The 27,891-nt window shown below is 28.7% G+C and overlaps 13 protein-coding genes across 13 annotated transcripts in view; 7 read left to right on the top strand and 6 right to left on the bottom strand.

Moving 5' to 3' along the window:
- Positions 1-3,916, top strand: part of LOC135958617 (uncharacterized) — an 11,697-nt gene extending 7,781 nt beyond the window's left edge. Inside the window, 2 exon segments of the mRNA XM_065509513.1 lie at positions 1,369-1,415; positions 3,447-3,916. Of these exon segments, the coding sequence (XP_065365585.1) occupies positions 1,369-1,415; positions 3,447-3,879 (480 nt within the window). The 3' untranslated portion in view covers positions 3,880-3,916.
- Positions 10-450, bottom strand: LOC135956338 (histone H2B-like). The gene has a single exon (XM_065506793.1). The coding sequence runs from the start codon at positions 400-402 to the stop codon at positions 31-33; it is 372 nt and encodes a 123-aa protein (XP_065362865.1). The 5' UTR covers positions 403-450; the 3' UTR covers positions 10-30.
- LOC135956337 (histone H2A) lies at positions 625-1,147 on the top strand. The gene has a single exon (XM_065506792.1). The coding sequence runs from the start codon at positions 685-687 to the stop codon at positions 1,057-1,059; it is 375 nt and encodes a 124-aa protein (XP_065362864.1). The 5' UTR covers positions 625-684; the 3' UTR covers positions 1,060-1,147.
- LOC135956343 (histone H4) lies at positions 2,790-3,179 on the bottom strand. The gene has a single exon (XM_065506796.1). It carries the CDS (start codon positions 3,167-3,169, stop codon positions 2,858-2,860), a length of 312 nt encoding a protein of 103 aa, XP_065362868.1. The 5' UTR covers positions 3,170-3,179; the 3' UTR covers positions 2,790-2,857.
- A 2,251-nt stretch (positions 3,917-6,167) lies between the features above and the next one.
- LOC135956565 (histone H1-like) lies at positions 6,168-6,886 on the top strand. Its single transcript, XM_065507099.1, has one exon. It carries the CDS (start codon positions 6,191-6,193, stop codon positions 6,869-6,871), a length of 681 nt encoding a protein of 226 aa, XP_065363171.1. The 5' UTR covers positions 6,168-6,190; the 3' UTR covers positions 6,872-6,886.
- A 1,077-nt stretch (positions 6,887-7,963) lies between these two features.
- On the bottom strand, positions 7,964-8,449 carry LOC135958006 (histone H2B-like). Its single transcript, XM_065508866.1, has one exon. The coding sequence runs from the start codon at positions 8,399-8,401 to the stop codon at positions 8,030-8,032; it is 372 nt and encodes a 123-aa protein (XP_065364938.1). The 5' UTR covers positions 8,402-8,449; the 3' UTR covers positions 7,964-8,029.
- A 174-nt stretch (positions 8,450-8,623) lies between these two features.
- LOC135957944 (histone H2A) lies at positions 8,624-9,146 on the top strand. The gene has a single exon (XM_065508791.1). The coding sequence runs from the start codon at positions 8,684-8,686 to the stop codon at positions 9,056-9,058; it is 375 nt and encodes a 124-aa protein (XP_065364863.1). The 5' UTR covers positions 8,624-8,683; the 3' UTR covers positions 9,059-9,146.
- Positions 9,147-10,789: 1,643 nt separating this feature from the next.
- LOC135957403 (histone H4) lies at positions 10,790-11,179 on the bottom strand. Its single transcript, XM_065508142.1, has one exon. It carries the CDS (start codon positions 11,166-11,168, stop codon positions 10,857-10,859), a length of 312 nt encoding a protein of 103 aa, XP_065364214.1. The 5' UTR covers positions 11,169-11,179; the 3' UTR covers positions 10,790-10,856.
- Positions 11,180-11,426: 247 nt separating this feature from the next.
- LOC135958615 (uncharacterized) lies at positions 11,427-19,913 on the top strand. The gene is given in 3 exon segments (XM_065509512.1): positions 11,427-11,875; positions 12,246-12,256; positions 19,445-19,913. Coding segments are annotated over 3 exon segments (852 nt in total). The 5' UTR covers positions 11,427-11,467; the 3' UTR covers positions 19,878-19,913.
- Positions 14,166-14,885, top strand: LOC135957400 (histone H1-like). Its single transcript, XM_065508138.1, has one exon. It carries the CDS (start codon positions 14,190-14,192, stop codon positions 14,868-14,870), a length of 681 nt encoding a protein of 226 aa, XP_065364210.1. The 5' UTR covers positions 14,166-14,189; the 3' UTR covers positions 14,871-14,885.
- Positions 15,963-16,448, bottom strand: LOC135957402 (histone H2B-like). Its single transcript, XM_065508141.1, has one exon. The coding sequence runs from the start codon at positions 16,398-16,400 to the stop codon at positions 16,029-16,031; it is 372 nt and encodes a 123-aa protein (XP_065364213.1). The 5' UTR covers positions 16,401-16,448; the 3' UTR covers positions 15,963-16,028.
- On the top strand, positions 16,623-17,145 carry LOC135957401 (histone H2A). Its single transcript, XM_065508139.1, has one exon. It carries the CDS (start codon positions 16,683-16,685, stop codon positions 17,055-17,057), a length of 375 nt encoding a protein of 124 aa, XP_065364211.1. The 5' UTR covers positions 16,623-16,682; the 3' UTR covers positions 17,058-17,145.
- LOC135957404 (histone H4) lies at positions 18,788-19,178 on the bottom strand. The gene has a single exon (XM_065508143.1). The coding sequence runs from the start codon at positions 19,165-19,167 to the stop codon at positions 18,856-18,858; it is 312 nt and encodes a 103-aa protein (XP_065364215.1). The 5' UTR covers positions 19,168-19,178; the 3' UTR covers positions 18,788-18,855.
- Positions 19,914-27,891: the final 7,978 nt, after the last annotated feature.

Below are 27,891 nucleotides of genomic sequence, written 5' to 3'. Positions count from 1 at the left end.
AAAGAATCAATCGCGGTGTGTAAATAAAATTTACTTGGAGCTGGTGTATTTGGTGACAGCCTTGGTGCCTTCACTGACAGCGTGCTTAGCCAATTCACCGGGCAACAATAGACGGACGGCAGTTTGAATTTCCCGACTGGTGATGGTAGAACGTTTGTTGTATTGAGCCAAACGAGATGCTTCAGCGGCAATACGTTCGAAAATATCATTAACAAAACTGTTCATGATACTCATGGCCTTTGAGGAAATACCAGTATCGGGATGTACTTGCTTCAACACTTTGTAAATGTAGATGGCATAACTTTCCTTACGCTTGCGTTTCCTGGTCTTATCACTCTTGGTAATATTCTTTTGGGCCTTGCCAGCCTTCTTTGTTGCTTTTCCACTTGCTTTAGGAGGCATTTTTCACAATTTAATTTTCAGTTGTTTACACTTCACAAACACTTTTAACACTGTTCACAATTTTTAAATTTCTACGAATGTTGTGCGCAATATATACTTTTTTTCGTGCTGCCGAGATACTTGTGTATTTACATAGCTAGTGTGTTGATAATCAACCCTCGTGTGCGCAAGCAGAACTCAAAAAAAGTATAAATACTGCGTTACTTGGGCGAAAACGACAACAGTTTTGTGTATTCAGTGCTCTAGTGAAGTGTTTAATAACTAAAAAAAAAAAAGTGAAAAATGTCTGGTCGTGGTAAAGGTGGCAAAGTTAAGGGAAAGGCAAAGTCCCGTTCAAACCGTGCTGGTTTGCAATTCCCCGTCGGTCGTATTCATCGTTTGTTGCGTAAAGGCAATTATGCTGAACGTGTTGGTGCCGGCGCTCCAGTTTATTTAGCTGCCGTTATGGAATATTTGGCCGCTGAAGTTCTTGAATTGGCAGGTAATGCTGCTCGTGACAACAAGAAGACCAGAATTATCCCTCGTCATTTGCAATTGGCCATCCGTAATGACGAAGAATTGAACAAATTGTTGTCTGGTGTAACCATTGCCCAAGGTGGTGTTTTACCAAACATTCAAGCTGTTCTTTTGCCCAAGAAAACAGAAAAGAAGGCTTAAATTATTCAAAACCAACAAGAAAAATAATACTTATACAGACCATCGTATATCGTCAAAAGAAACAATCCGTCCTTTTCAGGACGACAAATTCATTTTTATAAAGAGAACAAATTTTTTCATTAAATTATATTAAAAATATTTTCTAAATTTCAGTCACCTATTTACTTGCATAAAATAAATTGCTATTTTAAATAACATTACTCTCAATATTTCCTATAAAATTTCATAACCATCCCTATTTTGTTTTACAAAATACATTATTTTAGTGTACATACTTATGTATGTTTGTACGAAAATCTTTTCCGACAGTCAACGAAAAGAAATACCGATGGTGTTGTTATTGTCTTTATATCATTGTATGTTTTGTTGGTATACATGATACACATTTTTGTTATTCTTCTTCTTGTTTGAAAACTGGTTTGTATCAAAGCAAAGAATTTCTTTCATATTAAGGAATTTTCGCTTTTATAAAAACTATGCCTAAAAGTGTTTGCATATTTATTTTGAAATAAATATAAAATAATAAATATTATTCAAATATTTATTAATTGGTTTGTGTTTAACATGCATTTTAGTATGAGTTTCTAATACATACATACATATGTACATATGTATAATGAAATTAAAATTGTTTTCTTGAGATCAAACAAAATATTATAGAAACTAACTTAATAAAAAAAGATAAAATAAATAAAACAAACAAATAAATACCTATATACTTATTTATTTTTCATATTGAATTGAATGATTTATTTTACCATTAAATTATTCTTTACGAAAAAAATTATCTAAAAGTTGTTACAATGTATAAATATTAGAATACCTACATACATATGTATTTCTTATTGGCAATTTTTTAATTTCTCTTTTTTCTTTCTTTCTTCTTTCTTTTATTTTGTTATTTAGCAGCCGTTAATATTTCTTATCCATTTTCTTTGTCTATGCAAAAACATCATCTGTCTCTTAATCATCCCTTTTACACAAACAAAACACATATTTACATTGTATATATGTATGTATATACAAGCATTGAATTCGAACACATAAATACACACACGAGTTATTGTTGAATGAATTCCTGTTTTTACACTAAATATTTGGCTGTTTAAGGCTATAGGCATTTATTTCGTGTTTGTGTGTGTGCACGATTTTGTTTCTGTACGAATATATTAATTAGTACAGTCAATCCAGACTGTCAGAATTCCTTTCTATATTCATATGTGTGTATGTATTTAAATTTATTTAGTTTTGGTCAATGAAAAACGCTAACTAAATGTATATGTATTGAAAAGGAAAAATATATTCACACATTACTAATACATAATAATACTAAAGGCATTTCTAAGCAAAAATATGTGTAATTTCAAAATTAAACTATATATTATTGAATCATTCGGTTTCAAGTATATTACTTTTTTGTACGTATATTTTTTTCTGAAAAAAAAAAATGACTTATTTTATACCTATTTCATATTAATTTTTTTTATTTAAAAAGACAAATGTAATTTATCTTTCATATATAAAAGAGATAAAAATCTAAAATATTTTGTAAACAAACGCTTTTTTATTATCTAATATACATATACACAAAAAATATAAAATAACTCGTAACGTTAAAAAAAAACCTATACATTTAATGTCATTCATTTTGATAAAATCTATTTAAATAAAAATAATAATTTTTGAACAAGTAAAATCTCTTTAAAAATATTTTTTGTGGTCCTGAAAAGGACCGATTTGTTGTTGTTTTCTTTTTTTAAAATATACTCATTAATTGTCCGCAAAATAAATGATGTGTTTAACCGCCGAAACCGTACAAAGTACGTCCTTGTCTCTTCAAAGCATAGACAACATCCATGGCAGTGACGGTTTTCCTCTTGGCGTGTTCAGTATAGGTGACAGCATCACGAATAACATTTTCCAAAAACACTTTCAAGACACCACGAGTTTCTTCGTAAATCAAACCAGAAATACGTTTTACACCACCACGACGAGCCAAACGTCTAATAGCTGGCTTGGTAATACCTTGGATGTTATCACGCAACACTTTACGATGACGTTTAGCGCCACCTTTTCCCAAGCCTTTACCACCTTTACCACGACCAGTCATTTTTAATTCACTTTATTTTTTTATTTTCAAACACACTTCACAAATGTAGCACAAGAACTATGATTATTGTACTCGTAACAACTCGTATTTATACCAATTTCAACTAAAATTAGAGAGAGCAAGTAATATATTGTTGTACTTTTCATATCGTGTGCGTTGTGTAAAATTCAAAAGCACCCCCTTAAATTTTTGTGAGAATTTTCTATATATAGCGATCAAAGTGGTACAACAATTTTATTCTTGTGTTAACAGTGATTGTGTGAAATAGTGACTAAAGAAAAAAAAAGTGAAGTGAAAAAATGGCTCGTACTAAGCAAACTGCCCGTAAATCGACTGGTGGCAAAGCACCACGTAAACAATTGGCTACTAAGGCTGCTCGCAAGAGTGCACCAGCTACCGGTGGTGTTAAGAAACCTCATCGTTACCGCCCTGGTACTGTAGCTTTGCGTGAAATTCGCCGTTACCAAAAGAGCACTGAATTGTTGATCCGCAAATTGCCATTCCAACGTTTGGTTCGTGAAATTGCTCAAGATTTCAAAACTGATTTGCGTTTCCAGAGCTCTGCGGTTATGGCTCTTCAAGAGGCCAGTGAAGCTTATTTGGTTGGTCTTTTCGAAGATACCAACTTGTGTGCCATCCATGCTAAACGTGTCACCATTATGCCAAAGGATATCCAATTGGCCAGACGTATTCGTGGCGAACGTGCTTAATTTAATGCGGATGTGTGACGATGATGATGATGTATAGAAAACAAAACAAAATCGGTCCTTTTCAGGACCACAAAACATTTTTAAAAAAGAGATAGTACATTTTTTGGTATAAATTTTTACTGTTCCCCTCGCCGTTTTTTTTTTTTTATTTAATTTTTATTATTATTTAGTTTTTATTATTATTGTTTTTTATTTCTTCATAAATTCTTTTATCAAAATATTGAAATTTATGAAGAAAAAATATTTTTTAATGGAAATATAATAAACAAAAAAATCTTTTCCATGCCAAAAATAATTTTTGGAGACTTTTTGTTTGTTTTTAAATTAATACTAGAATTTTGTTGTTATTTTAAAATTTATAAAACAGAGTTTAGTTGGGTAGATTATTTTGTGTAAAATAATTGTTTTTTTTTGTGTTTTGTTTTGAAATTGAAACGTTAAAATTTTTATTTCCAAGTGTTTGTTGCATGAAAACAATTTTTTCTATTTTTTGTTTTTATTAAATAATTTTTTGTTTACTTTCAAACTGAAAATTTATATAATTTTCCCTTCAAGTGGTGGTTTAGTGTGAACAATTTTGGTTTTTTTTATATGTTTGTATTAAAATTTAAAAAAAATAATAACATAACATTGATTTTATTTTACCAAAGGTTTTTTATATCTTCCTCCGAAAGTATAAAAAAAATCAATCAATGGGTTAAATATTTGTATTTTTAATTTAATCGGTTCTTTTTAGGGCCATTAAGTATATTTAAAAAGATAATTCTTTTAATTGTTTTTAAACGTAAAGGTTTTATTATTATTTATTTTTATGTAGTTAATTTATATTTCTTATATTTATACATATTTAAGGTATTATCTTAAATTATTACAATAAAAATAAATTTACTCGCTGAGGCAATTTAGCTTGTTTTTAAATTGTAATGATTTTATTTAGTCAATTTTTAAATTTTGGTTATTTTATGAAAAGAATATTGGATTTTTACTTGTATATTTTTAGAAGTAAAAAAATTATTAAAATTTATTTTTAGAAGTAATTAAAAAAATTATTTAATTTTACCGACGGCTTAACAACAAACACTTTTTGCCGTCAATTTAACATGAATTGTTTATTCATAAATGAAATTTTAGCTGATATTAGATAGATTTTTGTTTATATGTATTATATTTTTCGAAAGAAAATTTACGAAAATACAAAAAAGATTAAAGAAATTTCTTTAATCTTTTTTGTATTTTCTGACAAGGACGCATTATGAAATAATTAATATTTTCATTAAGCCATTTTGTAAAACGAATTTTTAAATTTCCCAATATTCAATTATTATGCATTCATATTATTAGAACAAAAAATAAATCATTACAGAGAAATTATTATTTGTTTTCTAATCGCTATAAATGCATCTTCAAATAAATATTAGACAAATTTATATAAATTTTTTTCTAAATAAATGTTTCACAGCCTTAAAATTTAATATTTACCTTTTCATTGTAATCATATTTTGTTGCATTGTAAATATAAACAAAGAAAAAATCAGATGATAATCATTTTACACTTTTAAAAAATTTACATTTATCGTGTATGTAGGGAATGAATGGTAACAAGATTTTAGCAACGATATTCACAAAGTTATTAATAAATAATAAAATAAAAATTCATTTTATTAATATTTAGAACAATATCAATGATTATTTGTTGAAATGTTTCTAGAAATCATTATTATTTTTTATATTTATTTAAATTTGTGAAAGAAATCTTTCAAAGATTATCATGACAATATGAGCAAAATGACTCTGTAATAGAGTAAATTTTAAAATAATTTTCAAAAATCTAAAAATAAATTAAATTGAATTTTTTTTTAACCAACATAAAGAAAACACATGTGATATTCTGTGGACATCAATTTTGTTAAAAAATTTTGTAATAATATAACAATTACGTGTAATTACATTAATATTTTGTTAGAAACATATTAAAAACTTGTCAGAAAAAGGTCTATAGAATAGAATTGGTAAAGTGAAAATTAATTATTTTTATTAAAATACAATCTACAACACCTATACTATAGATGATGTAAAACATTTTTTAAATTTTTTATTAAATATAGTCGAAATAATTGAAAAAAAGAAAAAACTTTTGTTAAATTTTACTCGAGCTCTCACTAAAAATTTAACAAATTGTTGTTGTCGACTACTATGAACTTCTCATGATAACGATGTACCTAATGGTTTTGTGCGCACACACACAAAAAGTGCTACCATATACTTACAATTTTTGTGTTAATAAAAAATAAAAGTGAAGAAAATTTTAAACATGTCTGATTCCGCTGTTGTTGAAAATACTGCCTCTCCCGTTGCTGCTCCAGCAGCTGAGAAAAAGGCGAAAAAAGTTACTTCGGCCAAGGCAAAGAAACCATCAGCTGCACCATCTCATCCTCCAACTCAACAAATGGTTGATGCAGCCATTAAAACTTTAAAGGAACGTGGTGGTTCATCTCTTGCAGCTATTAAGAAATACATGGCCGGTACTTATAAGGTAGATGCACAGAAATTGGCTCCTTTCATTAAGAAATATCTGAAGAGTGCCGTAACCAGTGGAAAACTAATTCAAACAAAAGGTAAGGGTGCTTCTGGTTCATTCAAATTGTCAGCTGCTGCCTCAAAAGAGCCAAAGGAAAAGAAACCCGCTTCTGAAAAGAAAAAAGTAGCTGCTGCTGCAGACAAAAAGAAAAAGTCAGCCGCCGCTGCCAAGAAGAAGGCTGCAGTCTCAGCTAAAAAACCATCTGCCGCTAAAAAGACTGCTGAGAAGAAGAAGACCGAAAAGGCCAATGCTAAAACTGCTAAGAAGACTGGCACAGTTAAAGCAAAACCCACAAAAAAGGCCCCAGCAACTAAACCAAAAGCACCCAAAGCAAAAACCGCTGTTGCAGCCAAGCCCAAAAAGGCATCACCAGTCAAGAAACCAGCTGCCAAAAAAGCCGTCGCCAAAAAGTAAATTTTTACTTTTTTTTTTGTTTATATCAACAATGTTATTTTTCAATATTTGAAAAAAATATTTATAACCTAAAAAGCCCTTTTCAGGGCTACAAAATAATTACATAAAAGAGATTAAATTACAAATTCTAAACTTAATATTGAAATTAGAAATACTTTAAATAATATTGTATACAATAATTATCATTTTTTAACTGACATTTGTAAGAAAGATTTATTGTTTGTGCAAGTAAATCCTATTGAAAAAAAAATTTTCTAAGAAAATTTCATAAAAGCCGTCGGCAAAACACAATGTTGTATAAAAACTCTTAAAATTCAATTGACAAAGTAAACGTTAGGTAGGAAATATAATCAAAAATGAATTTTAATTGTTTTCCATGTTTATCTTTTAATTTTTTTACCTTTATAATTCTCATGAAAACTCAAAATAATGTCGAACTAATAATTTTTGGTATTTGTATGTCAAATGTAAATTTTAACTGTCTGTTATTTTTGAAACACTTTTAGATTAAATCAAAAAAAAAACATGTTTTAAATATTAGTGTTATTTTATAAAAATATGTATATTTATATAGTTTTTTAATATTTTTAAAAATTTTTCATAAAAATCAAACAAGATTTCAAAATTATAAAAAAGTTTTATTTTATAAATTATAACAAATTTTTAAATTTTGTTAGAAAAACCTCTGAAATTAGAATTAATTGTCAATTTTATGGATTTAAAATTGATTTTTAGATTTTCTTCTAGACTTTTTATGCAGTATTCCTAATATGTATTTATTAATAAATAATTTTTTTATTTAAAATCTTATTTTCCATTTTAGACAGTAAAAAATATAATATTTAGAAACATTTTAATTTTTATTAACATTTTTTTTGTTTTGTTTAATCTAATTTTCCATTTTGGATAGTTAATAAGAACGTCAAAAATATAATAAGAAGTTAATTTTTCATTATTTATTAAAAACTGTATGAACAAAATATTCGTGTAAATAGTTTATAATTTTTTCTAAAAAAAAAACACACACACAAAACCATGTAATATAAATAACTAAAAACGCTTGATAATAAATTATAACTCTTTAAAAATTGATTTTGTGGCCCTGAAAAGGGCCTTTTGTAATTAAAAAAAGAATCAATCGCGGTGTGTAAATAAAATTTACTTGGAGCTGGTGTATTTGGTGACAGCCTTGGTGCCTTCACTGACAGCGTGCTTAGCCAATTCACCGGGCAACAATAGACGGACGGCAGTTTGAATTTCCCGACTGGTGATGGTAGAACGTTTGTTGTATTGAGCCAAACGAGATGCTTCAGCGGCAATACGTTCGAAAATATCATTAACAAAACTGTTCATGATACTCATGGCCTTTGAGGAAATACCAGTATCGGGATGTACTTGCTTCAACACTTTGTAAATGTAGATGGCATAACTTTCCTTACGCTTGCGTTTCCTGGTCTTATCACTCTTGGTAATATTCTTTTGGGCCTTGCCAGCCTTCTTTGTTGCTTTTCCACTTGCTTTAGGAGGCATTTTTCACAATTTAATTTTCAGTTGTTTACACTTCACAAACACTTTTAACACTGTTCACAATTTTTAAATTTCTACGAATGTTGTGCGCAATATATACTTTTTTTCGTGCTGCCGAGATACTTGTGTATTTACATAGCTAGTGTGTTGATAATCAACCCTCGTGTGCGCAAGCAGAACTCAAAAAAAGTATAAATACTGCGTTACTTGGGCGAAAACGACAACAGTTTTGTGTATTCAGTGCTCTAGTGAAGTGTTTAATAACTAAAAAAAAAAAAGTGAAAAATGTCTGGTCGTGGTAAAGGTGGCAAAGTTAAGGGAAAGGCAAAGTCCCGTTCAAACCGTGCTGGTTTGCAATTCCCCGTCGGTCGTATTCATCGTTTGTTGCGTAAAGGCAATTATGCTGAACGTGTTGGTGCCGGCGCTCCAGTTTATTTAGCTGCCGTTATGGAATATTTGGCCGCTGAAGTTCTTGAATTGGCAGGTAATGCTGCTCGTGACAACAAGAAGACCAGAATTATCCCTCGTCATTTGCAATTGGCCATCCGTAATGACGAAGAATTGAACAAATTGTTGTCTGGTGTAACCATTGCCCAAGGTGGTGTTTTACCAAACATTCAAGCTGTTCTTTTGCCCAAGAAAACAGAAAAGAAGGCTTAAATTATTCAAAACCAACAAGAAAAATAATACTTATACAGACCATCGTATATCGTCAAAAGAAACAATCCGTCCTTTTCAGGACGACAAATTCATTTTTATAAAGAGAACAAATTTTTTCATTAAATTATATTAAAAATATTTTCTAAATTTCAGTCACCTATTTACTTGCATAAAATAAATTGCTATTTTAAATAACATTACTCTCAATATTTCCTATAAAATTTCATAACCATCCCTATTTTGTTTTACAAAATACATTATTTTAGTGTACATACTTATGTATGTTTGTACGAAAATCTTTTCCGACAGTCAACGAAAAGAAATACCGATGGTGTTGTTATTGTCTTTATATCATTGTATGTTTTGTTGGTATACATGATACACATTTTTGTTATTCTTCTTCTTGTTTGAAAACTGGTTTGTATCAAAGCAAAGAATTTCTTTCATATTAAGGAATTTTCGCTTTTATAAAAACTATGCCTAAAAGTGTTTGCATATTTATTTTGAAATAAATATAAAATAATAAATATTATTCAAATATTTATTAATTGGTTTGTGTTTAACATGCATTTTAGTATGAGTTTCTAATACATACATACATATGTACATATGTATAATGAAATTAAAATTGTTTTCTTGAGATCAAACAAAATATTATAGAAACTAACTTAATAAAAAAAGATAAAATAAATAAAACAAACAAATAAATACCTATATACTTATTTATTTTTCATATTGAATTGAATGATTTATTTTACCATTAAATTATTCTTTACGAAAAAAATTATCTAAAAGTTGTTACAATGTATAAATATTAGAATACCTACATACATATGTATTTCTTATTGGCAATTTTTTAATTTCTCTTTTTTCTTTCTTTCTTCTTTCTTTTATTTTGTTATTTAGCAGCCGTTAATATTTCTTATCCATTTTCTTTGTCTATGCAAAAACATCATCTGTCTCTTAATCATCCCTTTTACACAAACAAAACACATATTTACATTGTATATATGTATGTATATACAAGCATTGAATTCGAACACATAAATACACACACGAGTTATTGTTGAATGAATTCCTGTTTTTACACTAAATATTTGGCTGTTTAAGGCTATAGGCATTTATTTCGTGTTTGTGTGTGTGCACGATTTTGTTTCTGTACGAATATATTAATTAGTACAGTCAATCCAGACTGTCAGAATTCCTTTCTATATTCATATGTGTGTATGTATTTAAATTTATTTAGTTTTGGTCAATGAAAAACGCTAACTAAATGTATATGTATTGAAAAGGAAAAATATATTCACACATTACTAATACATAATAATACTAAAGGCATTTCTAAGCAAAAATATGTGTAATTTCAAAATTAAACTATATATTATTGAATCATTCGGTTTCAAGTATATTACTTTTTTGTACGTATATTTTTTTCTGAAAAAAAAAAATGACTTATTTTATACCTATTTCATATTAATTTTTTTTATTTAAAAAGACAAATGTAATTTATCTTTCATATATAAAAGAGACAAAAATCTAAAATATTTTGTAAACAAACGCTTTTTTATTATCTAATATACATATACACAAAAAATATAAAATAACTCGTAACGTTAAAAAAAAACCTATACATTTAATGTCATTCATTTTGATAAAATCTATTTAAATAAAAATAATAATTTTTGAACAAGTAAAATCTCTTTAAAAATATTTTTTGTGGTCCTGAAAAGGACCGATTTGTTGTTGTTTTCTTTTTTTAAAATATACTCATTAATTGTCCGCAAAATAAATGATGTGTTTAACCGCCGAAACCGTACAAAGTACGTCCTTGTCTCTTCAAAGCATAGACAACATCCATGGCAGTGACGGTTTTCCTCTTGGCGTGTTCAGTATAGGTGACAGCATCACGAATAACATTTTCCAAAAACACTTTCAAGACACCACGAGTTTCTTCGTAAATCAAACCAGAAATACGTTTTACACCACCACGACGAGCCAAACGTCTAATAGCTGGCTTGGTAATACCTTGGATGTTATCACGCAACACTTTACGATGACGTTTAGCGCCACCTTTTCCCAAGCCTTTACCACCTTTACCACGACCAGTCATTTTTAATTCACTTTATTTTTTTATTTTCAAACACACTTCACAAATGTAGCACAAGAACTATGATTATTGTACTCGTAACAACTCGTATTTATACCAATTTCAACTAAAATTAGAGAGAGCAAGTAATATATTGTTGTACTTTTCATATCGTGTGCGTTGTGTAAAATTCAAAAGCACCCCCTTAAATTTTTGTGAGAATTTTCTATATATAGCGATCAAAGTGGTACAACAATTTTATTCTTGTGTTAACAGTGATTGTGTGAAATAGTGACTAAAGAAAAAAAAAGTGAAGTGAAAAAATGGCTCGTACTAAGCAAACTGCCCGTAAATCGACTGGTGGCAAAGCACCACGTAAACAATTGGCTACTAAGGCTGCTCGCAAGAGTGCACCAGCTACCGGTGGTGTTAAGAAACCTCATCGTTACCGCCCTGGTACTGTAGCTTTGCGTGAAATTCGCCGTTACCAAAAGAGCACTGAATTGTTGATCCGCAAATTGCCATTCCAACGTTTGGTTCGTGAAATTGCTCAAGATTTCAAAACTGATTTGCGTTTCCAGAGCTCTGCGGTTATGGCTCTTCAAGAGGCCAGTGAAGCTTATTTGGTTGGTCTTTTCGAAGATACCAACTTGTGTGCCATCCATGCTAAACGTGTCACCATTATGCCAAAGGATATCCAATTGGCCAGACGTATTCGTGGCGAACGTGCTTAATTTAATGCGGATGTGTGACGATGATGATGATGTATAGAAAACAAAACAAAATCGGTCCTTTTCAGGACCACAAAACATTTTTAAAAAAGAGATAGTACATTTTTTGGTATAAATTTTTACTGTTCCCCTCGCCGTTTTTTTTTTTTTATTTAATTTTTATTATTATTTAGTTTTTATTATTATTGTTTTTTATTTCTTCATAAATTCTTTTATCAAAATATTGAAATTTATGAAGAAAAAATATTTTTTAATGGAAATATAATAAACAAAAAAATCTTTTCCATGCCAAAAATAATTTTTGGAGACTTTTTGTTTGTTTTTAAATTAATACTAGAATTTTGTTGTTATTTTAAAATTTATAAAACAGAGTTTAGTTGGGTAGATTATTTTGTGTAAAATAATTGTTTTTTTTTGTGTTTTGTTTTGAAATTGAAACGTTAAAATTTTTATTTCCAAGTGTTTGTTGCATGAAAACAATTTTTTCTATTTTTTGTTTTTATTAAATAATTTTTTGTTTACTTTCAAACTGAAAATTTATATAATTTTCCCTTCAAGTGGTGGTTTAGTGTGAACAATTTTGGTTTTTTTTATATGTTTGTATTAAAATTTAAAAAAAATAATAACATAACATTGATTTTATTTTACCAAAGGTTTTTTATATCTTCCTCCGAAAGTATAAAAAAAATCAATCAATGGGTTAAATATTTGTATTTTTAATTTAATCGGTTCTTTTTAGGGCCATTAAGTATATTTAAAAAGATAATTCTTTTAATTGTTTTTAAACGTAAAGGTTTTATTATTATTTATTTTTATGTAGTTAATTTATATTTCTTATATTTATACATATTTAAGGTATTATCTTAAATTATTACAATAAAAATAAATTTACTCGCTGAGGCAATTTAGCTTGTTTTTAAATTGTAATGATTTTATTTAGTCAATTTTTAAATTTTGGTTATTTTATGAAAAGAATATTGGATTTTTACTTGTATATTTTTAGAAGTAAAAAAATTATTAAAATTTATTTTTAGAAGTAATTAAAAAAATTATTTAATTTTACCGACGGCTTAACAACAAACACTTTTTGCCGTCAATTTAACATGAATTGTTTATTCATAAATGAAATTTTAGCTGATATTAGATAGATTTTTGTTTATATGTATTATATTTTTCGAAAGAAAATTTACGAAAATACAAAAAAGATTAAAGAAATTTCTTTAATCTTTTTTGTATTTTCTGACAAGGACGCATTATGAAATAATTAATATTTTCATTAAGCCATTTTGTAAAACGAATTTTTAAATTTCCCAATATTCAATTATTATGCATTCATATTATTAGAACAAAAAATAAATCATTACAGAGAAATTATTATTTGTTTTCTAATCGCTATAAATGCATCTTCAAATAAATATTAGACAAATTTATATAAATTTTTTTCTAAATAAATGTTTCACAGCCTTAAAATTTAATATTTACCTTTTCATTGTAATCATATTTTGTTGCATTGTAAATATAAACAAAGAAAAAATCAGATGATAATCATTTTACACTTTTAAAAAATTTACATTTATCGTGTATGTAGGGAATGAATGGTAACAAGATTTTAGCAACGATATTCACAAAGTTATTAATAAATAATAAAATAAAAATTCATTTTATTAATATTTAGAACAATATCAATGATTATTTGTTGAAATGTTTCTAGAAATCATTATTATTTTTTATATTTATTTAAATTTGTGAAAGAAATCTTTCAAAGATTATCATGACAATATGAGCAAAATGACTCTGTAATAGAGTAAATTTTAAAATAATTTTCAAAAATCTAAAAATAAATTAAATTGAATTTTTTTTTAACCAACATAAAGAAAACACATGTGATATTCTGTGGACATCAATTTTGTTAAAAAATTTTGTAATAATATAACAATTACGTGTAATTACATTAATATTTTGTTAGAAACATATTAAAAACTTGTCAGAAAAAGGTCTATAGAATAGAATTGGTAAAGTGAAAATTAATTATTTTTATTAAAATACAATCTACAACACCTATACTATAGATGATGTAAAACATTTTTTAAATTTTTTATTAAATATAGTCGAAATAATTGAAAAAAAGAAAAAACTTTTGTTAAATTTTACTCGAGCTCTCACTAAAAATTTAACAAATTGTTGTTGTCGACTACTATGAACTTCTCATGATAACGATGTACCTAATGGTTTTGTGCGCACACACACAAAAAGTGCTACCATATACTTACAATTTTTGTGTTAATAAAAAATAAAAGTGAAGAAAATTTTAAACATGTCTGATTCCGCTGTTGTTGAAAATACTGCCTCTCCCGTTGCTGCTCCAGCAGCTGAGAAAAAGGCGAAAAAAGTTACTTCGGCCAAGGCAAAGAAACCATCAGCTGCACCATCTCATCCTCCAACTCAACAAATGGTTGATGCAGCCATTAAAACTTTAAAGGAACGTGGTGGTTCATCTCTTGCAGCTATTAAGAAATACATGGCCGGTACTTATAAGGTAGATGCACAGAAATTGGCTCCTTTCATTAAGAAATATCTGAAGAGTGCCGTAACCAGTGGAAAACTAATTCAAACAAAAGGTAAGGGTGCTTCTGGTTCATTCAAATTGTCAGCTGCTGCCTCAAAAGAGCCAAAGGAAAAGAAACCCGCTTCTGAAAAGAAAAAAGTAGCTGCTGCTGCAGACAAAAAGAAAAAGTCAGCCGCCGCTGCCAAGAAGAAGGCTGCAGTCTCAGCTAAAAAACCATCTGCCGCTAAAAAGACTGCTGAGAAGAAGAAGACCGAAAAGGCCAATGCTAAAACTGCTAAGAAGACTGGCACAGTTAAAGCAAAACCCACAAAAAAGGCCCCAGCAACTAAACCAAAAGCACCCAAAGCAAAAACCGCTGTTGCAGCCAAGCCCAAAAAGGCATCACCAGTCAAGAAACCAGCTGCCAAAAAAGCCGTCGCCAAAAAGTAAATTTTTACTTTTTTTTTTGTTTATATCAACAATGTTATTTTTCAATATTTGAAAAAAATATTTATAACCTAAAAAGCCCTTTTCAGGGCTACAAAATAATTACATAAAAGAGATTAAATTACAAATTCTAAACTTAATATTGAAATTAGAAATACTTTAAATAATATTGTATACAATAATTATCATTTTTTAACTGACATTTGTAAGAAAGATTTATTGTTTGTGCAAGTAAATCCTATTGAAAAAAAAATTTTCTAAGAAAATTTCATAAAAGCCGTCGGCAAAACACAATGTTGTATAAAAACTCTTAAAATTCAATTGACAAAGTAAACGTTAGGTAGGAAATATAATCAAAAATGAATTTTAATTGTTTTCCATGTTTATCTTTTAATTTTTTTACCTTTATAATTCTCATGAAAACTCAAAATAATGTCGAACTAATAATTTTTGGTATTTGTATGTCAAATGTAAATTTTAACTGTCTGTTATTTTTGAAACACTTTTAGATTAAATCAAAAAAAAAACATGTTTTAAATATTAGTGTTATTTTATAAAAATATGTATATTTATATAGTTTTTTAATATTTTTAAAAATTTTTCATAAAAATCAAACAAGATTTCAAAATTATAAAAAAGTTTTATTTTATAAATTATAACAAATTTTTAAATTTTGTTAGAAAAACCTCTGAAATTAGAATTAATTGTCAATTTTATGGATTTAAAATTGATTTTTAGATTTTCTTCTAGACTTTTTATGCAGTATTCCTAATATGTATTTATTAATAAATAATTTTTTTATTTAAAATCTTATTTTCCATTTTAGACAGTAAAAAATATAATATTTAGAAACATTTTAATTTTTATTAACATTTTTTTTGTTTTGTTTAATCTAATTTTCCATTTTGGATAGTTAATAAGAACGTCAAAAATATAATAAGAAGTTAATTTTTCATTATTTATTAAAAACTGTATGAACAAAATATTCGTGTAAATAGTTTATAATTTTTTCTAAAAAAAAAACACACACACAAAACCATGTAATATAAATAACTAAAAACGCTTGATAATAAATTATAACTCTTTAAAAATTGATTTTGTGGCCCTGAAAAGGGCCTTTTGTAATTAAAAAAAGAATCAATCGCGGTGTGTAAATAAAATTTACTTGGAGCTGGTGTATTTGGTGACAGCCTTGGTGCCTTCACTGACAGCGTGCTTAGCCAATTCACCGGGCAACAATAGACGGACGGCAGTTTGAATTTCCCGACTGGTGATGGTAGAACGTTTGTTGTATTGAGCCAAACGAGATGCTTCAGCGGCAATACGTTCGAAAATATCATTAACAAAACTGTTCATGATACTCATGGCCTTTGAGGAAATACCAGTATCGGGATGTACTTGCTTCAACACTTTGTAAATGTAGATGGCATAACTTTCCTTACGCTTGCGTTTCCTGGTCTTATCACTCTTGGTAATATTCTTTTGGGCCTTGCCAGCCTTCTTTGTTGCTTTTCCACTTGCTTTAGGAGGCATTTTTCACAATTTAATTTTCAGTTGTTTACACTTCACAAACACTTTTAACACTGTTCACAATTTTTAAATTTCTACGAATGTTGTGCGCAATATATACTTTTTTTCGTGCTGCCGAGATACTTGTGTATTTACATAGCTAGTGTGTTGATAATCAACCCTCGTGTGCGCAAGCAGAACTCAAAAAAAGTATAAATACTGCGTTACTTGGGCGAAAACGACAACAGTTTTGTGTATTCAGTGCTCTAGTGAAGTGTTTAATAACTAAAAAAAAAAAAGTGAAAAATGTCTGGTCGTGGTAAAGGTGGCAAAGTTAAGGGAAAGGCAAAGTCCCGTTCAAACCGTGCTGGTTTGCAATTCCCCGTCGGTCGTATTCATCGTTTGTTGCGTAAAGGCAATTATGCTGAACGTGTTGGTGCCGGCGCTCCAGTTTATTTAGCTGCCGTTATGGAATATTTGGCCGCTGAAGTTCTTGAATTGGCAGGTAATGCTGCTCGTGACAACAAGAAGACCAGAATTATCCCTCGTCATTTGCAATTGGCCATCCGTAATGACGAAGAATTGAACAAATTGTTGTCTGGTGTAACCATTGCCCAAGGTGGTGTTTTACCAAACATTCAAGCTGTTCTTTTGCCCAAGAAAACAGAAAAGAAGGCTTAAATTATTCAAAACCAACAAGAAAAATAATACTTATACAGACCATCGTATATCGTCAAAAGAAACAATCCGTCCTTTTCAGGACGACAAATTCATTTTTATAAAGAGAACAAATTTTTTCATTAAATTATATTAAAAATATTTTCTAAATTTCAGTCACCTATTTACTTGCATAAAATAAATTGCTATTTTAAATAACATTACTCTCAATATTTCCTATAAAATTTCATAACCATCCCTATTTTGTTTTACAAAATACATTATTTTAGTGTACATACTTATGTATGTTTGTACGAAAATCTTTTCCGACAGTCAACGAAAAGAAATACCGATGGTGTTGTTATTGTCTTTATATCATTGTATGTTTTGTTGGTATACATGATACACATTTTTGTTATTCTTCTTCTTGTTTGAAAACTGGTTTGTATCAAAGCAAAGAATTTCTTTCATATTAAGGAATTTTCGCTTTTATAAAAACTATGCCTAAAAGTGTTTGCATATTTATTTTGAAATAAATATAAAATAATAAATATTATTCAAATATTTATTAATTGGTTTGTGTTTAACATGCATTTTAGTATGAGTTTCTAATACATACATACATATGTACATATGTATAATGAAATTAAAATTGTTTTCTTGAGATCAAACAAAATATTATAGAAACTAACTTAATAAAAAAAGATAAAATAAATAAAACAAACAAATAAATACCTATATACTTATTTATTTTTCATATTGAATTGAATGATTTATTTTACCATTAAATTATTCTTTACGAAAAAAATTATCTAAAAGTTGTTACAATGTATAAATATTAGAATACCTACATACATATGTATTTCTTATTGGCAATTTTTTAATTTCTCTTTTTTCTTTCTTTCTTCTTTCTTTTATTTTGTTATTTAGCAGCCGTTAATATTTCTTATCCATTTTCTTTGTCTATGCAAAAACATCATCTGTCTCTTAATCATCCCTTTTACACAAACAAAACACATATTTACATTGTATATATGTATGTATATACAAGCATTGAATTCGAACACATAAATACACACACGAGTTATTGTTGAATGAATTCCTGTTTTTACACTAAATATTTGGCTGTTTAAGGCTATAGGCATTTATTTCGTGTTTGTGTGTGTGCACGATTTTGTTTCTGTACGAATATATTAATTAGTACAGTCAATCCAGACTGTCAGAATTCCTTTCTATATTCATATGTGTGTATGTATTTAAATTTATTTAGTTTTGGTCAATGAAAAACGCTAACTAAATGTATATGTATTGAAAAGGAAAAATATATTCACACATTACTAATACATAATAATACTAAAGGCATTTCTAAGCAAAAATATGTGTAATTTCAAAATTAAACTATATATTATTGAATCATTCGGTTTCAAGTATATTACTTTTTTGTACGTATATTTTTTTCTGAAAAAAAAAAATGACTTATTTTATACCTATTTCATATTAATTTTTTTTATTTAAAAAGACAAATGTAATTTATCTTTCATATATAAAAGAGACAAAAATCTAAAATATTTTGTAAACAAACGCTTTTTTATTATCTAATATACATATACACAAAAAATATAAAATAACTCGTAACGTTAAAAAAAAACCTATACATTTAATGTCATTCATTTTGATAAAATCTATTTAAATAAAAATAATAATTTTTGAACAAGTAAAATCTCTTTAAAAATATTTTTTGTGGTCCTGAAAAGGACCGATTTGTTGTTGTTTTCTTTTTTTAAAATATACTCATTAATTGTCCGCAAAATAAATGATGTGTTTAACCGCCGAAACCGTACAAAGTACGTCCTTGTCTCTTCAAAGCATAGACAACATCCATGGCAGTGACGGTTTTCCTCTTGGCGTGTTCAGTATAGGTGACAGCATCACGAATAACATTTTCCAAAAACACTTTCAAGACACCACGAGTTTCTTCGTAAATCAAACCAGAAATACGTTTTACACCACCACGACGAGCCAAACGTCTAATAGCTGGCTTGGTAATACCTTGGATGTTATCACGCAACACTTTACGATGACGTTTAGCGCCACCTTTTCCCAAGCCTTTACCACCTTTACCACGACCAGTCATTTTTAATTCACTTTATTTTTTTATTTTCAAACACACTTCACAAATGTAGCACAAGAACTATGATTATTGTACTCGTAACAACTCGTATTTATACCAATTTCAACTAAAATTAGAGAGAGCAAGTAATATATTGTTGTACTTTTCATATCGTGTGCGTTGTGTAAAATTCAAAAGCACCCCCTTAAATTTTTGTGAGAATTTTCTATATATAGCGATCAAAGTGGTACAACAATTTTATTCTTGTGTTAACAGTGATTGTGTGAAATAGTGACTAAAGAAAAAAAAAGTGAAGTGAAAAAATGGCTCGTACTAAGCAAACTGCCCGTAAATCGACTGGTGGCAAAGCACCACGTAAACAATTGGCTACTAAGGCTGCTCGCAAGAGTGCACCAGCTACCGGTGGTGTTAAGAAACCTCATCGTTACCGCCCTGGTACTGTAGCTTTGCGTGAAATTCGCCGTTACCAAAAGAGCACTGAATTGTTGATCCGCAAATTGCCATTCCAACGTTTGGTTCGTGAAATTGCTCAAGATTTCAAAACTGATTTGCGTTTCCAGAGCTCTGCGGTTATGGCTCTTCAAGAGGCCAGTGAAGCTTATTTGGTTGGTCTTTTCGAAGATACCAACTTGTGTGCCATCCATGCTAAACGTGTCACCATTATGCCAAAGGATATCCAATTGGCCAGACGTATTCGTGGCGAACGTGCTTAATTTAATGCGGATGTGTGACGATGATGATGATGTATAGAAAACAAAACAAAATCGGTCCTTTTCAGGACCACAAAACATTTTTAAAAAAGAGATAGTACATTTTTTGGTATAAATTTTTACTGTTCCCCTCGCCGTTTTTTTTTTTTTATTTAATTTTTATTATTATTTAGTTTTTATTATTATTGTTTTTTATTTCTTCATAAATTCTTTTATCAAAATATTGAAATTTATGAAGAAAAAATATTTTTTAATGGAAATATAATAAACAAAAAAATCTTTTCCATGCCAAAAATAATTTTTGGAGACTTTTTGTTTGTTTTTAAATTAATACTAGAATTTTGTTGTTATTTTAAAATTTATAAAACAGAGTTTAGTTGGGTAGATTATTTTGTGTAAAATAATTGTTTTTTTTTGTGTTTTGTTTTGAAATTGAAACGTTAAAATTTTTATTTCCAAGTGTTTGTTGCATGAAAACAATTTTTTCTATTTTTTGTTTTTATTAAATAATTTTTTGTTTACTTTCAAACTGAAAATTTATATAATTTTCCCTTCAAGTGGTGGTTTAGTGTGAACAATTTTGGTTTTTTTTTATATGTTTGTACCTATTAAAATTTAAAAAAAAAGTAATAATAATAACATAACATTGTTTTTATTTTACCAAAGGTTTTTTATATCTTCCTCCGAAAGTATAAAAAAAAAATCAATCAATGGGTTAAATATTTGTATTTTTAATTTAATCGGTTCTTTTTAGGGCCATTAAGTATATTTAAAAAGATAATTCTTTTAATTGTTTTTAAACGTAAAGGTTTTATTATTATTTATTTTTATGTAGTTAATTTATATTTCTTATAGGTATTTATACATATTTAAGGTATTATCTTAAATTATTACAATAAAAATAAATTTACTCGCTGAGGCAATTTAGCTTGTTTTTAAATTGTAATGATTTTATTTAGTCAATTTTTAAATTTTGGTTATTTTATGAAAAGAATTAAAAAAATTATTTAATTTTACCGACGGCTTAACAACAAACACATTTTGCCGTCGGCTAAACATGAATTGTTGATATTTCCTTTGAATATATTTCTGTTTATATTATGAAAGAATAATAGATAATAGAACAACATATTTTGCCGTCGGCATAACTTTTTTAAAATTTAAAAATTAAAAAATCAATCAATATTATTATTTTTAATTTATACGGTTCTTTTTACGGCCATTAAGTATATTTAAAAAGATAATTTTATTTATTGTTTTTAAATGTAAAGGTTTAATTAAATTATTATTTATTTTTAGTTAATTTATATACATTTTTCAGGTATTCTTTTAAATTATTATAATAAAAATAAATTTACTTTCTTAGAAAATTATAATGAACTCGAAGGTAACATAAATTAATTCATATATTATAAATCGTAATTTTTGCTGATATTTTTCAGCAAATATTCTTTATATATTTTCATTTAATTTGTTGTTAGCTTAATTTTAGCTTAAAGTTTTTGATTTGCATTAAAAAAATATTATGTAATGTATGTATTTTATCTTTCATGAGTTAAAAAATAAAAATTAAAAAAAAAAATGATAAAATTCTTTGCAAACAGAGGAATTTGTATTTTAATTTAAATTTAATTCCAAAAGTATTAAAAAGTGAAAATGTTATTTTTTAATGATCAGTCCGGTATGTACCCTTATATATGGCAATAGAATCCTTAATACTCTTGTTCAAGTTCCGAATATCAGCCTTCAGGATAGGACATCTTCCCGGATCACCAGTCCTCCTCAAAATCCTTCTAAGTCTCTTCTTCTCGGTTATGAGCCGCATTATATAAGGTGGGAGTGTAACTCGCCCCTTGTTACCCGCATTCATGGACTTAATGCTATCATCAATTCCCCGTGTAGAAACGTTGCGATCTAGGCCCACCGCACGATGGTCAGATTCGTATGGTAATGTGCGAAGTCCAGCAACAGACGATGTGGCTAGGGAAACATCAGATAATGACATAAATAAATATATCCAAATTAGGTGATGATATTCCGAAAACACGGGTCGGTCACTCAGTCATATATATATATATATACATATATATATACATATATAGCCCACTACGATTGCAAAAGCCAATCCTCAAATTGGAATGCTTAGCATTCAAGTCCCCCAATTAGAAAACCCAGCGCAGATAGATCCAAAGTAGGATCGAGAACAGTAAGAGGCAACGTTTCCTGTGATCAGCCCTACTAATTCTTCCTACCATATTCTCAATACATCCGATAATAATACTATTGGAGTATAAATTAACCCTTACAAGTACGGCAGTAACTCCTCCAATACACATTAATACCCAAAAGTTTAACAATATAGCCTTTGTGTCCAAAAATGTCCACTAATTTGGTACAAATATTCCTAACATTTATATTGAATGTACATAGTTATAAATAGAAACCGACTTACTATTTTTAGCATCATTAGTTGTTGTTCTTTGACTGGTAGTAGGAACTTCCTCCATTAAATTAATATTCTTAAGCACCTCCTTCGTGGCCTTTGTTGTTGATGAACAAGAAGTGGCGTTAGCCTGGCTTCGTTGATTAGTATTTGCTGAGCCAGCTATGGCATTTACCAGTCTTTGTTGCTTAGCTACAATCGATAAAGCTTCGAACATCCTTTTTAATCTTTTGTTTTCCATAAGTGCATTATCAATTTTTCTATTCATTATATCTTTTTCAATATCCTTGTCATCAATTATCTGTTGAAGTTCTTCCGCCGTGACTGCATCACTTTCATTTGCATTGCGACCATCATCGTCCTCCATTTTAAAGTTTATTTTATTTAAGGGGGAAGGAATAATTGAAATTTATCTTAAACAGTTTTTAAACACACGCTTCAAATTGATTATTAACACAATTCACTGTCCACTATAGATTTTAACTTTTTAATGTATAAATGTCACTTATTTGTTGCCTCCTGTGGAATTCGTATACAATTCTATGACACTATTAAAAAAAATAATAGACACTTTAATTGTTTGTTGTCTACTATGGCTTCTCACACAATCACATGACCGCAAAATTGATTATTATTAGTAACTTGTCCTTTTTTATGAATTTATTTCAAGAAATTAACTATTACTTTTAAGTTTTTTTTCACTTTTCCACTGATCACTTCACCAGACAGACAACCAAGGCGTATTTAACAAGGTGACAGCAGTGGCGAATTGAAATAAATACAGGCGAATTCACTTATTTTTTATATATAGAGTTTGACACAAGGGCGTACGGGCGAATATTTTTTATATATGTAGTTTGACATTTGTGCGTGCTATTTCTATAATCAGCTGTGCTGCCGATGGCACCTTATTAAATGCACCTTGCAGACAACTTTACACTTTGGCTCAAGGCGAATTCGCCTTGCTTTGGCTGTTGCACTATAATTAGAGCAAGGCGTATTAACAAGGTGAGTGCGTCCCGGCAATAAATACAACAATGCAAAAACAACAGGCAATTTGTTTTTGTTAAAATGTACGGTAAATGTCAAAATCAAGGCGAATTAAAATATTACTATGTTATTTACAATAACAAATGTAAACATAAACAAAGTTTGACACAAGGCGTATTTAACAAGGTGACAGCAGTGGCGAATTGAAATAAATACAGGCGAATTCACTTATTTTTTATATATAGAGTTTGACATACGGACGTACGGGCGAATATTTTTTATATATGTAGTTTGACATTTGTGCGTGCTATTTCTATAATCAGCTGTGCTGCCGATGGCACCTTATTAAATGCACCTTGACACAAGGCGTATTTAACAAGGTGACAGCAGTGGCGAATTGAAATAAATACAGGCGAATTCACTTATTTTTTATATATAGAGTTTGACATACGGACGTACGGGCGAATATTTTTTATATATGTAGTTTGACATTTGTGCGAGCTATTTCTATAATCAGCTGTGCTGCCGATGGCACCTTATTAAATGCACCTTGGTTTGACATATAGTGTACATAAAACCACAGCGAATTAAGAAACAGCTGATTTTATGCACTCACCCAAAGTAAATTAATAAACGTGAGCCATGATAGCGTCGACGAGATAGCGTCGATTTTGGGAATTTAAAAAACCGGGAAGTCGAAATACCCAATTTATGGGAATTAAGAAAATCGGGAAGTAAAAATACCCAATTATATAGTAATATTAATGCAAATGGAAATAAAAGCAAAAAACATAAAACCTAAGAAATACTAGAAAACTATAATTTAATTTTAACAAAAATTACTAGTTGGAATTTAGGTATAAGAAGGTTAATCAAAAATGGCAAAAAAAATCGTTGCTGATTGTTGCGGGTGGGTTTTTATAATCTTCTAGGCCGATTTATGTTTCATTAATGTGTATTCTTGTTTTTTGTATGTCATTAACTTTATGTCTTTAGTTGCCTTATTTATATTTTTGTATTTATGTTGTTTACTTAATGTGTGTTTTAGTTTTGTCACATTTATTTAATTTTCGTGTAATTATTTCTTTTGCTTGTTTTGTTTGTGTTCATGTGTGTCTATTGTCTTCTTCGTTGTCGTACTTAGCAAGGCGTTCTATCATACTTTTGAATATGAAATGATATCGAAAAGTACAATCGTATAAGTTTTTCCATTCCTGGTCTATACAATAATTTTGGGCTTGTTGTATTTTTCGCCACAACAACCACAAGTGAATTGACAGTTCAGACCAAAGTAAAAAAATAGTCAGCTGTTCTACTGAGTCTACTTTATTAATTTACTTTGGTACGGTGTGACACCGTATGGTATCAAAATGACACCAACAGTTGTCAATTTTGCAACGTCGTTTTTCCCTTAGTGTGGTTTCTACATTTATTAATACGCCTTTTGTAATGTTTAACAATAAAAAAATAATTTATCAAGGCGATAATCAAGGCGAATCTATAGAAGGTGACGACAGAAGAACAGCTGATTATTTTTTTAATCAGTTGTTTAGACAAGTGAACTGTCAATTCACTTGTGTTTGTTGTGGCGAAAAATACAACAAACCCAAAAGCAAAAACAACCACAGGCAACTTTGACAGTTCACTTATCTTTTTACAAAAACAAAGTACCTGTTGTTTTTGTATATGTTGTATTTGTTGTAGTTATGTCGTCACCTTCTATAAATTCGCCTTGGCGATAATAGTTAGAAGAATGTTGTAAGAATTTTGTGTAGAAAAAAGCTTTAATTTATAAACATTTATTTATTATTCACATATTTTTATTTATTCATTCAGTTACAGAATCCTGACCATAATCGGTTCCAATTATACTACTCACAATTTGATTATACATAAAATAATAATAAAATTAAAAGATATCAATATATAATTTGAAAATTAACTATTAGTAATGGGATCAGCCAATAACCAATTTAATTAATAGATAATAATAAAGACATTTGCGGTCTAATTCATAATAACTTAAAACAGCTTTATAAGTCGTTAATAAGAAAAAAATCGAAAAACAGTATTCATAAATGTTTAATAGTGTTATAAGTCTGTTATAAACCATTCACAAATTTGAAATATTTATTGTAGGTTCGACCCTACTTTAAACCTACTTTAAGGTATTCTTATAAATTTGCAATAATAGACGATACTATTGTAATGTCTAAACATAATTTTAACTCCGCCGGGGATTAAATCCCACTTTAATAATATATGATTTTGTTTCATATTTCTCCGGCAGTGAGCTACATGAGGTTCGCAAGTGAGTTTGATTGCAATTTTTGTAATTTTCTTTTAACCTGTAATGCCATATAGTAATAAAATGTGTAAACATTGTGGAAGAAGGTTCACACAATCTAATATACCCACTCCGGAATTAAAACTACGTGTTTCCACATAGAAATTCATAAAATTTTGTTAAAATTTAACAAAATGACAATGAAAATAAATTAATAAAACAAATTAAAAAGTAGTGATGTTTATTTTATCACAGAATATTCGTCATTCGAATACTTTTAATAATAATTGTAATAAAATATATAAAAACGTTTGTATATTAATACATTATTTTAGCTTAATATAAATTTACTGGAATAAAATATAGATTTTTTTCTCTAAAAATTAGTTTTTATCTTCAAAAATGTATTATTACTAAAAACAAACAATGAAAAAAAGAGAATTAACGAATATTTTTTATAAATTTTATTTTATTTGTTAACTAATACTTTGACTTATTACCTACAATAGCTTAGAGAGCAGGAAAAGGCAGGAAAAATCACTCAATCACATCAATTTTGTTTAACAAATTAAAAATAAAAAATAGTCCATACATATCACTTTCTTAAAATTTACTATTTAGAAATTTACATTCAGATTTTGCTTTTACGTATTATACTTACCTTCAGCTGTAGAGTCCATTTTGTTTCGTTTGATTTGCTTGATTACAAGAACATTGAAACCTGTTTAACGGAAACTCCTTCTATCCTGTTTAACGGAAACTCCTTCGATCTTTCCTACGGTAGTGTGCCATTCGTGTGAAGGCCTCATTCAATCTGAAATTATGAATGGAATTTGAGGCAAGGGACCTTACTATGATAATTTTTTATCTCCTAAAGCATTTCTTTAACCAACCCAATGACAAAAAACCTCCAACTAAAAACTAGTTTTTTTCGACTTTTGGCCGGACGAAGGTGCCTTTGGCCGCACTGTGGGCCAGAACAAATTAAATGGGGCTATTAGAGGTGATGTGTAAATTACATATAATACTGTAAAGTATCAGGAGTAAGTACTAAAATTTTCAGCTGCAATTATCTGCCATTCTAATAATCAGAACGTTTTCAGTGCCTACATATTTTACACATTTTTTTGGTATTTTTTTTTTTGGTCAATTTCAAAAATTATGTAAGTTTGAGAGTTATTTACGTCTATGCTATTCTTCATTTTTGGACTAAATTTCAGGCATTTACATGAATAACATAATTTTTTCGATGCTTTTAAAACGTCCATGATTATTTGGACAAACCCTGTATATGTAATCCAAAATTTGAATGACCGATTTTTTTTCGATTACATCAAGACGTTTTTAAATGTACCTTGGATTACATATTTTATTCTTTATTTTTGCAATAAATTTCAGCCGCTTACATTCAATTTTTTGATACTTTTATAACGTCCATGCTTTTTTGACCAAACCCTGTACTTGAACATCGAAATATTTATCGATCGATTGGTTGTGTTATTCTTAATACAAATACCAAAATTCAAACATTTTTATTAAGAAATAAAGAAGTTATGAGTCAAAATCGGAAAAAATATTGTTTAACCCAAAAAAAAAATTATAAAATAAACAAATGATGAAATTGTTCTTTTCCAATTCAGTCTTTGGCCTTCTCCAAACTGTTACTCTGAAGTCCGATTGAAAAATACTTACAAACAATCTTACAAAAATAAATCTGAAGATTTCTGGAACGGAAAACTATTCATAGATAATATTTTTCAATAATATTTTTTAATCGGACGGCAGAGTAACAGTTTGGAGAAGGCCAAATACTGAATAGGAAAAGAACAATGTAGTAAACACTGTCAAACATGGTGGAGGAGGTGTCATGTTGTGGGGTTGTATGGCTGCATCTGGTGTAGGAAACTTAGTTTTCATCGACGGTTCAATGGACAAAACATTGTACCTTAATATTTTAAAAGAAAACCTACTACAATGCGCTCTAAAGTTAAAGCTTGGGAACATTTCTACTTTCAACAGTACAATGACCCCAAACACACAGCCCATGAGGTCCGAATATGGATAGTGCATCATGTTCCCCACATTCTCCCGACTCCACCGCAATCACCTGACATGAATCCCATAGAACATATTATCCCACATATGTTGGGCGGGCGTCTAGGTAAGGACCATATTATTAGTAAGACTCAACTTAAAGAAGTCCTGTCACAAGAATGGCAAAATATTAGAGCTGACGTTACCAAAAATTGGTCAATTCAATGCCAAGACGATTAAAAGAAGTCATAAAAAAGATAGGC

This window comes from Calliphora vicina, chromosome 4, assembly GCF_958450345.1.
Source record: "Calliphora vicina chromosome 4, idCalVici1.1, whole genome shotgun sequence".
Lineage (NCBI taxonomy): Eukaryota > Metazoa > Arthropoda > Insecta > Diptera > Calliphoridae > Calliphora > Calliphora vicina.
The sequence above is the reverse complement of the archived record's forward strand: the minus strand, read 5'-3'. Positions and strand labels throughout refer to the sequence as shown.